Source organism: Scyliorhinus canicula, chromosome 15, assembly GCF_902713615.1.
Source record: "Scyliorhinus canicula chromosome 15, sScyCan1.1, whole genome shotgun sequence".
Lineage (NCBI taxonomy): Eukaryota > Metazoa > Chordata > Chondrichthyes > Carcharhiniformes > Scyliorhinidae > Scyliorhinus > Scyliorhinus canicula.
In genome coordinates this window covers 123,356,428-123,371,234 of record NC_052160.1, presented here as the reverse complement: position 1 = coordinate 123,371,234, position 14,807 = coordinate 123,356,428, and the positions used below count along the sequence as shown (strand labels likewise).

The window sequence follows — 14,807 nt, the reverse complement described above, 5'->3', positions numbered from 1 at the left end:
GCATCGGATGCCAGGAAGATCGCTCTCTTCCTTTCTACAGCTAAGGACCACGTTATCCATATGTTCAACTCCCTCACCTTTGCTGACGGCGAGGACAAGACGAAGTTTAAAACAGTCCTGCTGAAGTTCAACAGCCACTGTGACATCGAAGTCAATTAGAGCTTTGAATGCTATGTGTTCCAGCAGAGGCTTCAGGGTAAGGATGAACCTTTTCAGTCCTTTTTAACCCATCTCCGCATCCTTGCGCAGTCATGCAACTATGGCTCCACTTCTGATTCCATGATCCGGGATCAGATCGTTTTCGGGGTCCACTCCGATCCCCTTCGCCAGCAGTTCCTAAAAGTTAAGCAGCTCACCCTCACCTTCGCGATCGGGACCTGCGTCCTCCACGAGAACACTAACAACCGGTACTCCCATATCAAGGCGGCAGAAACGGCACGGCAAAACCCCCACGATGCGGAACGGGTGCAGGCCATCAAACAGGTGCAGGGCCTGAGTCTGGATGAGGGCGGTCATTTCGCGCGCTTTTCCCGGGCTCTTGCGCATGCGCGCTACGACCAAAGAGACGGCGAGGCCGACGACCGAACCGCGCAAGTGCGCACGTCGTTCGACTGCACTGCGTACGGAAAGTCCTCACAGCGGCGCCATGATGTGCTCCAACTGTGGCTCCGCCCACTTAAAGCGGCAATGTCCCGCGAAATCTTGACGCTGTCTCCAGTGTGGCAATCTTGGCCACTACGCAGCCCTTTGCAGATCTGCTCCACTGCCCAACACACAGCGATCCCAGCCACAGTGCAGGAGCATCCAGTCAGTACAGCAACCCATCACAGACTCCAACCCCGATATTCTTCCAGATCCCGACACTGAGGGCCTCACATCCCCATTCCGGGTGGGCATCATCACCAAGCATACGCTGCCTTTATCAACGATGGTGAAACAACTCCCCATAATGAGCATTGATCCGGCCGACGGGTGGTGTGCCACCCTCATAGTCAACAAGGCTCGCATACGCTTCAAGCTAGACACCGGTGCTTCAGCAAACCTCATTTCAAAGCCTGACCTTGACACCATCCGCGTCCTTTCTTGTCTCTCCTACTCTTTTTCCCTGATCTTTACCTCCCTGACTCTTTCTTTTTCCCTAATTTTGTATTCAAGCTGCTTTAATTCTTTTTCATGTTCAAGCTGCTTGATCTGTAATTGAATTCTTGCCATTTCCAATGATTCTGACTGTGTCTCAGGTAATTTTAAATGCTCAGCTACAATTATCTCTTTTCGTATTTTGTCAGGCAATGTTAACTGCAATGTTTTTGCCAAATCTAAAAGCCTTTTTTTAGTCTCTGTTTGTAAGGTTTGCATGTGACCTTCTCCACCCCCAAAAACGTCTGAGCCGCTGAAAGATCTATTGTCCACAATACACTCCCTACTTAACTGGAATACAACACCTGAAAAGCAAACACAAATATGCTTACCCCTCACTGTCTTTTAGTATACTAAGGCAACCCAATCACGAAAGATAGACTTTTATCCCGGAAGAGCTGCCAATTTGTTATGGGCAAGGGTTTAGAAAACTCCAAAGTATATCATGGAGTTCACCTGACCTACAACTGCTTATTGATTTTGGTTATGATGAGCACAAGGGCCTTTCAGATGTTATTCAACAGAGGCTTTAAGCACTTTAAATCAAAAATAAGCTTTATTCAACGAATTTAGTTAACATTTTTTATAAACACACACAGTAAGCATTTTAATCAACTACAAACATAAATATCTCATACAGCTACAGTAATCTATGTATCACCCTCAATAAATTCCCCCCTTAAGCTATTCCAATTTAATAACAAGATCCCATAAACCAGAACCCCTTTTCAAAGGTGCTGCCGAGCACACAGCACTCAAGACCTGGTATGAAGGCTCTTGTTTTCTTTCCAAAACAGCAGGTTTGAATTCCTTCCAGAAAACAGTTATTTCTTTTCAAGTTATCAAGTAATCTGGAAACAGCTTTTAAAATGCAGACTGAAAAAAATCTTCTTTCAACCTGTGCCGAACAAAACCAGTTCAAACTAAAAGCAAAAGTAAAACCAACTCCCAAACCACAGCCCAGCTCCACCCACACAATGACAGCACTGAAGCAATGTGATAAGACAAAATCATTTCTTAAAGGGACACTCCCTTGACACAAAGAACCACACCCTTATCACTCACCCAGCTGCAGTCCTTTGGAATCGATAGAATCCCTACAGTGCAGAAGGAGGCCATTTGGCCCATCGGATCTGCACCAACCGGCCAAAAGAGCATTCTCCCTCGGACCATTCCCTTGGCCTATTCTCTTAACCTTGCACTTTGACCATAGCCAATCCACCTAACTTGCACATCTTTTGTCTCAAGGGGGCAATGTAACATAGCCAATCCACCTAACCTGGCTGTGGGAAGAAACCGGAGGACCCGGAAGAAACCCATGCAGACACGGGAAGAACGTGCAAACTCCACACAGTCACCCAATGCCGGAATTGAACCTGGATCTCTGGTGCTGTGAGGCAACAGTGTGAACCACTGTTCCACCATGGAGCCCAATATTCAGGCAGAACCTCCGGATATTCAACCTCACCCTCACATATCAGTGCAATTGTCCAGGGAATGTTAGCACTTTTAGACCACATCTGGAGTACTGTGTGCAGTTAGCCTCTAGACTAAAGAAACAATATAATTACATTAGAAGCAGTTCAGAGAACATTCACTCAGCTGACTCCAGGGATGATGGAGTTATCTTATAAAGAAAGATTGAGCAGGTTGGGTCTATACCCATTGGATATTAGAAGAATGAGAGCAGACCTTATTGTAACATATGATCCTGAGGGACTTGACAGAGTGGATGCTGAGAGGACGTTTCCCCTTGGAGGGGGGTTTAGAACTAGGGGACATAGTTTAGTATTAGGGTCTTCCATTTAAGACTGAGATAAGGAGAATTTTGTTCTCTTAGAGGGTCATTTGTATGTGAAATTCTCTTCCCCATAGAGCAGTGGACACTAGAGGATTCTTCGTTCTAGAGCCTAAGTGCTCCCACCAGTGGAGAATCAGGACTGGTTGCCACTGGTGCTTGGAGTGGGGTTCAGATGCGATTCTCTCTCCTTAACAATGCAAATAAATGCATATGGGGAGCTCGCTGGATTTTATCAGAATCCTGGTATCAGGCCAATATTCTGAGCATGCTGCCCGATCCCTCACCACAAGACGTGAACCTTGCCCTCTCCCTCCCGCTGACAAGTAGGGGCATTTCCCCCCCCCCCCCCACCATGGAAATAACAGTCAACTCCCACAGCACACATGCATGAAGATGAATTAACCCCCTCCCCACCCACCCCCTCAACCTCTCCGTCATTCACACCCATCAGACTCCCATCAGTCCTCCCCATCAGACTCCCATCCCCCATAAGACTCCCATCCCCCATCAGACTCCCATCAGTCCTCCCCATTCCCCATCAGACCCCCCATCAGACTCCTATCCCCCATAAGACACCCATCAGTCCTCCCCATCAGACCCCCCCATCAGACTCCCATCCCCCATCAGACTCCCATCAGTCCTCCCCATCCCCCCATCAGACCCCCCCCATCAGACTCCCATCCCCCATCAGACTCCCATCAGTCGCCCATCCCATCCCTCATCAGAACCCTATGGTGAACGAATGGATCGTACATGAAAAGCAGCGCACACCACTTTGCGTGCTCTTGAACTCTCGTGAAGGGTTTCAGCATTATATTGTTTGCAAAAGGTATAAAGCTTGGCAAAGTAGTCGATAGTGTCTCGACTTCAGGAAAGTGGTGAAATGGTGAGAAACATGGCATATGAAATGCAGTGAATTGATGTACTTTGGAAGGAGTAATACGGACAATAAATGGCATAATTTTGAAAATATGATTGAACAAAGAAACCTTGGAGCATCAGACGTCTCCACCAAATGAGCAATATCACGAAATGAGGTCACCGATGGCTGCCCCTTTCAGCCCCCTCCCATGCGCTCCCCTTCAGGCCCCCCCTTTATTCACCCCCTTCAGAGAGGACATGAACTAGATCACATTGGGTGCCACAAGACAGGGGTATTGTGCTCTGTTTGGCGCCCAGTGCAAACCCCGTTTAAGAGACTCTCCTGCTATTCTCTGGGAATAGTGGGAGGTGTGTCTGGTACAATGTGGTGTTGGAATTGTGTCGCCTCCAGGAATACGTTTGCACATTTATATTTCATTCCCCTTGCAAAAAACACCACCATTTTTCTATTTGTCTTCCTAATCATTTTCAGTGCCTGCATATATACCAACTTTTTGTGGACATATGTACTAGAACACGGATCCATCGGTACAGTCTATGTGCATTAAAATAATATGCTGCTTTTCTATTCTTCCTGCCAAAGTCGACAAGTTCAATCAAATTATCAAAACTGTACCCCCTCACTTACCCTATATAAATTCCCTTGTCAAATATATCCTCTGGACAGCCTACTTTCCTACCTATCTTTGAGCCATCAACAAATTTAGGCTACCATGCACTCAAGTCATTTCATCCAAGTCATTAATATAGATAGTAAATTGTTAAGACCCAGGGCGGGTTTTCTGGCTCTTCCCACCAGCAGGGTCTTCCAGACCCACCAAAACTGAACCCCTATGCGTGGCACGTTCCCTGCTGGTGCAGCTGATGAGCAACGCAAATGGCCATTGACTTTGGCAGAACCAGAGGATCCCACCGGCATCCGATGGCAAGCCGCCTCCGCTGCAGGAAACCCTGCTGTGGGAGAGCTGGAAAATCCCAGCCACAAATACTGATCCTTTTGACAGTCTACAGGTAACTGCTTGCCAAACTGATATTGGCCCATTTATTCCTATTTTTCATTCCTGCTGGCTAATTAATCCTCTATCCATGCCAACTTGCTCCTCCCCCCCCCCCCCCCCCCCCCCCAGCCCCCGGTGCCCTGCCCCCCAGCTAGACACCACTAACATTTATTTTGTGCAGCAATTTTTGATGTGCACCTTATCAAATATCTTTTGGAATTAAAGGTGGCACAGCAAATCTAAACCTTTTCTGTGTCTGTAGAAATAGGAAAACTTTACAAAAGTGAAATTATCATGCGAGAATTTAATAATTCAAGGCTCATGCCACAGCTGGAGTAATGTGGACAATCTGGGCAGCACACTTTAGAAACAATCTAAAGACCTTAGAAAAGCTGGAACAACATTTTTCAAAGTGCGGGTCATGAACCGCAGGCGAGTCGCGGGTGGGTGTTCGGAGGGTCGCGAAGTGATCGGTTGAGCCATTCCCGTAGTGGTCCCAATTGCAGTAGAAGTGTGCAATGGCCACTATTGGCTTTTAAATTGAGAATGGATGCCGCTGCCACCTTATAAATGAAAAGAAAATAGGCTGTGTCCAGTCTTCCAGCCAGAAACGGCAGCAGTAAGCAGATCATGCACACTTCACATACATTTGACGTCAAGCACCCTCTATGTACATGCCTGTGGCGCCAAACCACAGAGGAAAATATCTTCCATTTTCTAGCTGCTGGCAAGCAAGGCAAGAAGACTGTAAAGATGGATCATTATCTTTTAAGTAAGAGACGGCGAGAGACACAAAAGACAGAGTATCTACTGGTCAGGATCTCACAACAGAATTTGCTGGAGAGAGCTGCACGGCAGAGTCCAGGGCAGGTCAGAGCAGTGCTAGTGCTGACTCTGTACAGAGATCCAGGGCTTCTAGTTAATAGCCTACAAATAAGTGACTTAACTCAGTTACAAAGCAATATAAAGATGATTTCTTGAGTTATGGTTTTGTTCATTGTACCAATGCAAATAATGATGCAAAGTACATGTGTGCTATATGCAGGCAAATGAGAGTAGTTTCAGATTTTGTAAGAGAAGTGGTGCGTGAAAAATTCCTTTTGAGGTTGTGAGCCCAGAGTCAGTTATTAACTTACAGATGACTAAAAATGCTGTAACTGACCTTTGATCATTAACAATATGCCAAAAGCTGCCAGAATTCTGGAGTGGCATCTCCCAGGAGTATCCAGTGCTGAGTACAACAAGCATTTTGTTGCTATTGCCCTTCATGATGACCTACATGTGCGAGGTTGGATTTTCCGCTTTCATAAATATGAAGACAGTACAAAGTAACTGGCTGAAGTCTGCACCTGATATGCGCATTGCCCTCTCCTCCCTGAATCTCCTGATTCAAGTGAGGTCATGCAAACCAAGCAGGCTTTCCTTTCACATTAAAGATAAGCGAACGCAGCATGTGTCGCGAAGGTCAGCCAGCGAGGGTCACCAAGGTCAGTCAGTATGGGTCCCGGAGGTTGTCTGGTTGACAATAGTGGTTCTGGGGGAAAACGTTTGAAACACTGGACGAGAGGAGTATTACCAGGAGTATAATCAGGAATATTGCCAAGGATGGCACCGCGGCACAATAGACGGTTACATTTTGGCCGTGGGTAACTGTTTGCACTTTCTCCCCGTGTCTGCCTGCGTTTCTTCCGGGAGCTCCGATTTCATCCCACAGTCCAAAGATGTGCCAATTAGGTGGATTGGCTGTGCTAAAATTGCCTCTTGGTATCCAAGAATGGACCTAGGTAGGGTGCAGACTCGATGGGCAAATGGCCTTCTGCACTGTAGGAAGTTTAGGATGATACCAGGGATAGAGGGTCATATGGACTTGAAAGATTATCTGTTTTAATTTCAGGGATAAGAACTTCAGTTATGAGGAAAGATTAGAAAAGTTGGGATTATTCTCCTTCGAATTGAAAAAGCTATCCGACGACCTTGTAGAGGTTTTCAATATGATAGTTTTGATTGAGTAGGTCTATAAAATCTCTTCTCTTTGCAGTAGAGAATGACCAGAGGTTGTTGATTTAAAAATTGGCAAAAGGATGAGAAGGAAATGAGGAAAAAATTATTGTTCAGAAAGTTGTCAGGTTCTGGAATATTCTACCCAAAAAGGCTGTGTAAGATGATTCCATGAAACATTTTAAACAGTAGTTGGACAGCACTTGAGGATGAGAAACTTGCAGGTTACAGACAACATGTGGGGATATGGGGTCAAGTAAAACTGCTTTTATAGAATTTACAGTGCAAAAGGAGGACATTCGGCCCGTCGAATCTGCACCGGCCCTTGGAAAGAGTACCCCACCCAAGCTCACGCCCCTACCCCATCCCCATAACCTATTAACCACACACAACCGTTTTGGTCACTATGGGCAATTTATCATGGCCAATCCAACTAACCCGCAAATCTTTGGCTGTGGGAGGAAACCGGAGCACCCGGAGGAAACCCATGCACACACGGGGAGAATGTGCAGACTCTGCACAGACAGTGACCCAAGCCAGATATCGAACCTGGAACCCTGGAGCTGTGAAGCAACTATGCTAACCACTGTGCTACCATGCTGACCTTTTACAAAGAATCTGCACAGGCAGAGTAGGTCAAATAGCCTCTCAGCTTGCTTTTCTGTTATATAAAATCAGAAAGCTTTGGTTGGTAATAATAAATACTTCAAAAGCCAAGTGGTCATGAGTAGAAGGAAAGTCGATACGACGGTTTTTATGAACTTGGGAGTAAGGTTACCGCAATGTGGTCTTCAGGAATCTATCCTGAGTCCTTTAAATGACTTAAATTTTTAAAAAATCAGTGTCAGCCTCCGCGCCCCCTCCCGGGACCCGATTCTCCTCCCCGCGGGTGGGGCTAGCAGCGGGGCCCCGTGAAGCACGGCATCGTGGCCTTAGCGACCGTCGCTAAGTCCGCGCACCAAGCGTCACGCCGGCTGACGTGCACGATGACGTCAGCCGCGCATGCGCGGGGCCGTCATCTCCCTCGGCCATCCCGCGGACTGATCCTGCGGGGTGGCGGAGGGAGAAAGAGTGCGTCCGTTACGGACGCACTGCCCGCGATCGGTGGGCACCGATCGCGGGCCCAACCACGGCCGTGCCAATCAGGGCCCTGGATACCCAGAACGGGCATGTTGCGGCCGTTTTTACGACGGCAGCAAGCAGGTGTGTTTGCTGCCATAAAAACGGGCGTAAAGGCCTGGGAACTCGGCCCATCGGCCTGGGGAGAATCGCTGTTCGCCGTAAAAATCGGCGAGCAGTGATTCGTGTCATGGGGCAGCCGTGGGGGGGGGGGGGGGGGGGGGGGGGGGGAGAATAGCGGGAGGGCGTGAAAAATGTCGGGGACGACCTACCGCCATTCTCCGACCCGTCGTGGGCAGCGGAGAATCGTGCCCATAGTGTTGGAACTGAGTTATTTTCAAAGGGGAATCACGGGCTGGATTCTCCTGCCAGAGCTGAATCGCTTTTGTCTAGCTCCAACAAACATCAACACAATAATAAAAAAATAATCTTTTTTTGTGATGTTCATTGAGGAATGAGGACCCCAGGAATAATAATCCTGTTCTTATACGAAATAGGACCATGGAAACTTTTATCTTCACCTAATGCAGATAGTGTTGGTTTGACTTCTCATGCAAAGGTAGCTTCTCTGACAGTACAGCACTCCTTCAATATTGCCATATGTCAGCTTAGATTTTTTGCACTTAAGTTCAAGAAGCAGGTATTGAACCCGCAATCTTGAAAATCAGAAGCAATGGTGGTATCAAAGCCAGAGCTGACAACAATACTAGTGTATCTGCCAATGTTTTATTATTTTCCATGTGTGTTAATTTTCCTCTTTACCCCTACAGAAAACACATACGGATTGCTCATCACGCTACTTGTAATAGTATTACTGGCCGAGTGCGATGATTGGTGCATAGTTTACCGCGATACGACATGCTCTCATACAAACACAATTTAATGATACTGAATTTCCCATCTCCACTTTTTAAAATGCAAGCAGGAATCACTACAAATCAGATAAATGTTGGCATTAAAAACTGCATATAGGAATTTAGCATTATATGTTAACACAGGAACAGCACAAATGGAAATATACACCATTGTTACTACAAAATAGTTTTTGTCCCAAGTTAATAGTTATTTTCTATCCTTGTATTTCTCTCAATTGCATTTCACTGAAAAGTTCTAAAGTTGATCAAATATGCTCTCCCAGAAATTCACAATTTGGGCAATATAGCAAAACATGATTTAGCCTCTCATGTCTTTTCCACTCATCAGTTTAACCATGGATGATCTGTTTCTTAATTTCCAGTCCAATGGCTAGAGAACTGTTGGAAGCCCTGCATTGTCTAATTGGGGAAGCCGTTATATTAAATGCCCATTGGGCAGTTAGCTGACAAGCATTAGGCCTTCCTGTGATTTAGGACCAGGGGTAGAAATACCTCTTCCCGAGAGTGGTTAGTCAATTAAAAGTTGACAGCTCTCACTCACCAGACAGTCAGTATATACGAGGGACATGAGGCCTCATTCCACCACGGTGGTATTCAACTAGCAGTCAGGGCAGGGGAGTCACCACACTGCAAGCCTGAAAAGCATAGCCTGTTGGGACCCAAGGTCAAAGGTGGATGAAGACAGGATAGGGTCAGTGGTTAGGAGTCATGAGTCAGAGGTGTCAGAAACACAGAGGGGGGGGGGGGGGGGGGGGTATATCTTTCTGTGGCACCACTCCATTCAAACAGGTGCTGAATAACTTTGAATGAGGAACCCACTTCCAGGAGCGTCAGGTTTGCCTTTTAGGCTTTCTGCATGGTTACTCTCCGCCTGCCAAGAGTTGAATACCACTTAAGGACTTTAATTTGCATCCAGGTAGAAAGGCCATCCATGACAGTTGGTGGTTTGTGTCAGAAAAGACTGATGAAAGCCTGTTTTTCATTGACATCACAGCTGAAATGCAAGATCTGTTCCATAATGAAGGCAAATTGAAGCAATTGCACGGTGGCTTAGTGGTTAGCACTGCCACCCCAGAGCACCCTGGACCTGAGTTTGATTCCAGCCTTGGATGACTGTGTGGAGTTTGCACGTTCTCCCCATGTCTGTGAATGTTCCTTGCGGGTGCTCCGGTTTCCTCCCACAGTCCAAAGATATGCAGGTTAGGTAGATTGGCCATGCTAAATTTCCCCTTAGTGTCCAAAGATGTGCAGGTTAGTTGGTGTTCAGGGGTAGGGCAGGTGAGTGGGCCTCGGTAGGGTGCTCTTTCAGAGGGCTGTGCACCCTCGATGGGCCGAATAGCCTTCTTCTGCACTGTAAGGATTCTATGAAGGGATTCAGGAAAACGGCAGGGCAGGAAGGCAGCAGGGTCCCCACCATTCACTTGATTAAATGCCTACTCTGCCTTCAAACTCACCACTTGGGGCCATTAAATAAATGTTTTATATTAAGTCTTCAGTAAGTTTTGTTGTTCAATTTACATTAATTTTTAAATTAAGTTTTGTTTCACGGAGCAATTGTGCATCAGCAGAACTGAAGAGTGCCAATAATTTTCTATTCAGAATTTAAGTATCAGTTTGATCTGGTGTATGTTTGTATGGTATTCTACCTTGTTAAAAATCTGAAGGTCTGTTTTTTTGTACGACTTCTCAAAAATATGGAAGTATTTATATATCCTGCACCTTGGGCCAGTTACACCGCAAAAATGTTGGGCCCATTCCCCATTCTTTTCATGAAAGGTATATTATAAAATGCAGAAGTCCTGATACTACTACAATTTGGATGTACTGATATTTTAAAATTGCACTGCTATGCTCTTTCTTAGATTTAAAGTTGTTCAAATCAACAGAAACCTGCATTTATACAGCATATCTAATCGAGTAAACTGACCCAAGGGACTTCACATGAATGTCAAAAAGCAAAATTCGATACCAAGCCACCTGGGACTTATTAGGACAGTTTGGTCAAAGAATAGGTCTTAAGGAGTGCCTTAAAGAAGAAAAAAGAGGTGGACAGGTTTAGAAAGCTAATTTCCAACTTCGGGCCTCAGCAGTTGAAGGCACAGACCAGTAGTGTAGCAATTAAAATTGGGAATACACAAGAATTTTGAATTGGTGAGTTGGAGGGGGTTAGAGATTGGGAAAGGGAGGCTGTAGAAGGAGTTGAAAACAAAGATGTGAAATTTAAAATTACGGCATCGCCAGACTGCTGACAATGCAGGTTAATGAATAACACATCATCTAAAGTAAAAGGCAATATGAAAACTCAGAGAATCTAATTCAATTCAGAGAACCGAATTAACGGTATTGAAGATGAAACTTTGAGATTCATAGTTGTGGTTGATTAGTGTGGCTGGTTTTATTCAACTATTAATATCCAGTGTTGCTGATTACAAGCAGTTTCAGATGACACTGAAGGAATGGGAATATTCATTTTTATCAATCAAATTTAATTTGATGTTCCAATTGTTTCTGAATAAATAATTCAAATGAACCAACAATGTTTTTCTTTCTCCAATATGTTGAAAATTTGAATATATTTAACAGATACAGAGGTCTGATCGACAGGTGTAAAATTCCATTGTGACTTTTAATCTGTCTTATTATTCGTAAATTTGTTTGTTGATTTGGATCTAATTAACTTTTTGGACCATTTGGGCTGTGTAATATATTTTTTGTGCTAAAAACATTGACATTAGGAACATTCATGCTGCATCCAGTTTTGTACTTTTATTCAGCATGTCAGTCTTTCAGTCCACAATCCTACAACACAGGTTGAATATGGCTGCTGCCTTCCATACAAGTGGTGATGTGACATCTAATATTGCAGTTTGGAGACTCTAATACTGGATATATTGAACAGTGACAAAAATCAAATTGGGTATTTGTGAAAACATCAAATATTTTTCAAATGTGCCCACAGAACATGTAGAACAGTAAGGTTACCTCATTTAACCAGGTCCAGAACTCTGGAGTAGCTGCAAACACCGCAGTCATTTCAGTATCTGCAGTGTGATCTATTCAACAGTTGAATTGAGACAAACCCCAGGGTTCATTATTATGTCTGTTGCTGAAGATAGCGGACTGCAATATGATCAACAATTTCACTTATACTAAAATAAAATCTAGATAAATACGCACAAAAGTCTGAATTGATTTAAAAATTTACCACATAAATATATGGATCCAATTTCAAAAGAGGGGCAGTTTATGTTTAATGTTCTGATTTTATATAAATGCTTCCAAAAACCAAGTGGTAGAACAATCAAAAACATGTCTAAAATATTCTCTGTATGTTTTAAGTATAACTTTGTTTTGTATTAAATATAAACTAACAATGTTGTGAATATCTTTGTTAGCCCTTGTTAAGCTGATGCTTCAATACCTGTTTCAGTATGTAAGAAATAAAAATAATTAATCAAATTGGAAAATGATGATTTAATTCTTAATTGGTATTCTCTTTATACAATAAACTTTTGCAATCAGTGCCATTGCTACCTTCACCGTTCCCTGAAGTTTTAGTAATCTAATTTCCAGCAACGTGCACATTTTTGTAATTATTGCATTGGAAACATCTCCAGTTGAAATTTGATCATTTTGGTGTGGGAATAACAGCATTGCTGCAGAATTTAAAGAGCTAGTCATTATTATCCTAGTTTTCGCTGTATGAAATCAATTGAATATTATTGGATGTCAGTGAAGGCAACCACAGAATTCGGCCTCACTTTGCAGATCTTGATGTTGAAATACTGCTACAGGAAGCTAATCTGATGAGGGAGAGACACTTTGGAAAACATAGGTTCCCCAAGAGTGCTGCTCAATGTGTTCCCTCAGCAAAATGAAGTAGGGCAGTGAATGGTTTTTATTCGTTCACGGGACTTGGGCGTCACAGGATGTGCCAGCATTTATTGTCCATCCATTATTGCCCTTGAGGGGGCAGTTAAGAGTCAACCAGTGGATCAATTTCTGTGGATCTGGAGTCACATATAGGCCAGACCAGATAAGGATGGCAGATTTCCTTCCATCAAGGACATTAGTGAACCAGATGGGTTTTTACGACAATCGACAATGGTTTCATGATCATCAAAAGATTTTTAATTCCATCGGGCAGCACGGTAGCACAGTGGGGGCAGCATGGTAGCACAGTGGTAAGCACAGTTGCTTCACAGCTCCAGGGTCCTAGATTCGATTCCCGGCTTAGATCACTGTCTGTGCGGAGTCTCCCCGTGTCTGTGTGGGTTTCCTCCAGGTGCTCCGGTTTCCTCCCACAGTCCAAAGATGTGCGGATTAGGTGGATTGGTCATGCTGAATTGCCCTTAGTGACCAAAAAGGTTAAGTGGGGTGGCTGGGATAGGGTGGAAGTGTGGGCTTGTGGAGAATGCTTTTTCCAAGGGCGGGTGCAGACTTGATCGGCCGATTGGACTCCTTCTGCACTGTAAATTCTATGATTCATATTTTTATTGAATTCAAGTTTCACTATCAGCAATGGCAGGTTATGAACCTGGGGCCCCAGAGTACTCTGGATCCCTGGATTACAATCCAGTGACAATACCACTATGCCACGGCCTCCCCTGATAGTACAATAACCACAATTCAACAGAACAAAATCTTTGTCCAGTTTTGGGCACGTTTAGCGGGGTGTTACTTGGCGGCTGTTGCGCTGAGAAAGACTGCGCTATTCAATGGCACAATTATTTTGTCCTTGGGGAATTTTTCTCAGCTGAAGCCACATATGAGTCATTTCCTGCTGGTGAGGCACCATTTTGGAAGGCCTTCCTGATCTTTCCCCCCCAACTACCCGCCACTTACAGTTCTCTCACCCCCATTTTCGACCACCCGCTCATGTCCACCTTGGGGAAACCCCGAGAACACCACCTCATCCACCCCCCACCTTGTAAGGCTCCCCTGGGACCAATCCCTGGCACTGCCTGGGTGCCACTCTGCCCTGTCACCAATCAACCGGTGGTCTCTAATGGCCTGGGATATCCCTGCCCCGTCCCACGGTGCATTACGACTAGACCATGTTTGTGGAATCCAGCACTAAACAGCACCCTGGCAAGGTCTCCCAGGCGCAACTGTTAGTTCGCTGGAACCGGAAAAGTCTCGCAAACGCGTATTTAAATGAACCTAATGGCTCATTTAAGTATGTAGATCTGGATCATGCCCAATGAGGGCCACATATTCCTAGTCCTGCAGGGGGCTAGCAGTGAACCAGCGTAAATCTAGTAGCTTTTGCTGCAGATACAAGTCCCCGCACCTCCAGGGTGGAGGCCGCGCATGCACATGGCGGCGGCCTCCAGCGGCCAAAAATTGCCCGGCTGCATGTAAGGCCCCCCCCCCCTCCCCCCACCCCCCCACCCTTCAATTGGCCCGCCCCTGACCAGGGCGGCCCTGGACTGAGTCCACAACCACCACGCTAGTATCCCAACTGGCAGGACCATGTTAGATCCACACTGTTGGGACTTCGGCCGGTCGTGGGCAGAGACTGGCTTTTAAAACTACATATTTGTGAAGCTGAGGGTGAAATCAAGGAGTATTGTATTATCAAACTTTTCATGTTTAATAAATACTTTTTCTTTTTGTGAAAAGCTAATTAGTGGTCCTGTGGCTCTGTTCTTCCATGTTTTCTAAAAAAAAGGTAAAAGTATTGAGCTTTTGAGCTAGGGTTCCATTCTAGAATCTTTTCTTCCAATAGTAACACCAACTGGGATCAACCACAACAAAAAAAAATCAAGGATTTAAAGGGCGCCTTCCAGCCATCAAAATTCATCCAGGCTTTATTGCTGCCTCTGATATCAGACCCCAAAATCTAGCACATCACCCCACTGGTGTCATGATTCACAGTTTGGGAATCCCTGGCTTACTGTTTTCAGACTCTGTTTCAGTGAAGATGGAGATGTACATGCGGCCACGTGGTGTGATAGTGCAGCACCGGGGAAAGTACGAGTGGATGGAATAATT

At 45.1% G+C, this 14,807-nt stretch overlaps 1 protein-coding gene across 2 annotated transcripts in view; it reads left to right on the top strand.

Annotated features, from left to right (window-relative positions):
- Positions 1 to 9,927, top strand: part of LOC119979022 (membrane cofactor protein-like) — a 221,241-nt gene extending 211,314 nt beyond the window's left edge. For both annotated transcript variants that reach the window (XM_038820994.1, XM_038820993.1), the window contains one exon: positions 8,706 to 9,927. In XM_038820994.1, the coding sequence (XP_038676922.1) occupies positions 8,706 to 8,818 (113 nt within the window). In that variant the 3' untranslated portion in view covers positions 8,819 to 9,927. The remainder of the gene's footprint in view (positions 1 to 8,705) is intronic.
- The last annotated feature ends 4,880 nt before the right edge of the window (positions 9,928 to 14,807 follow it).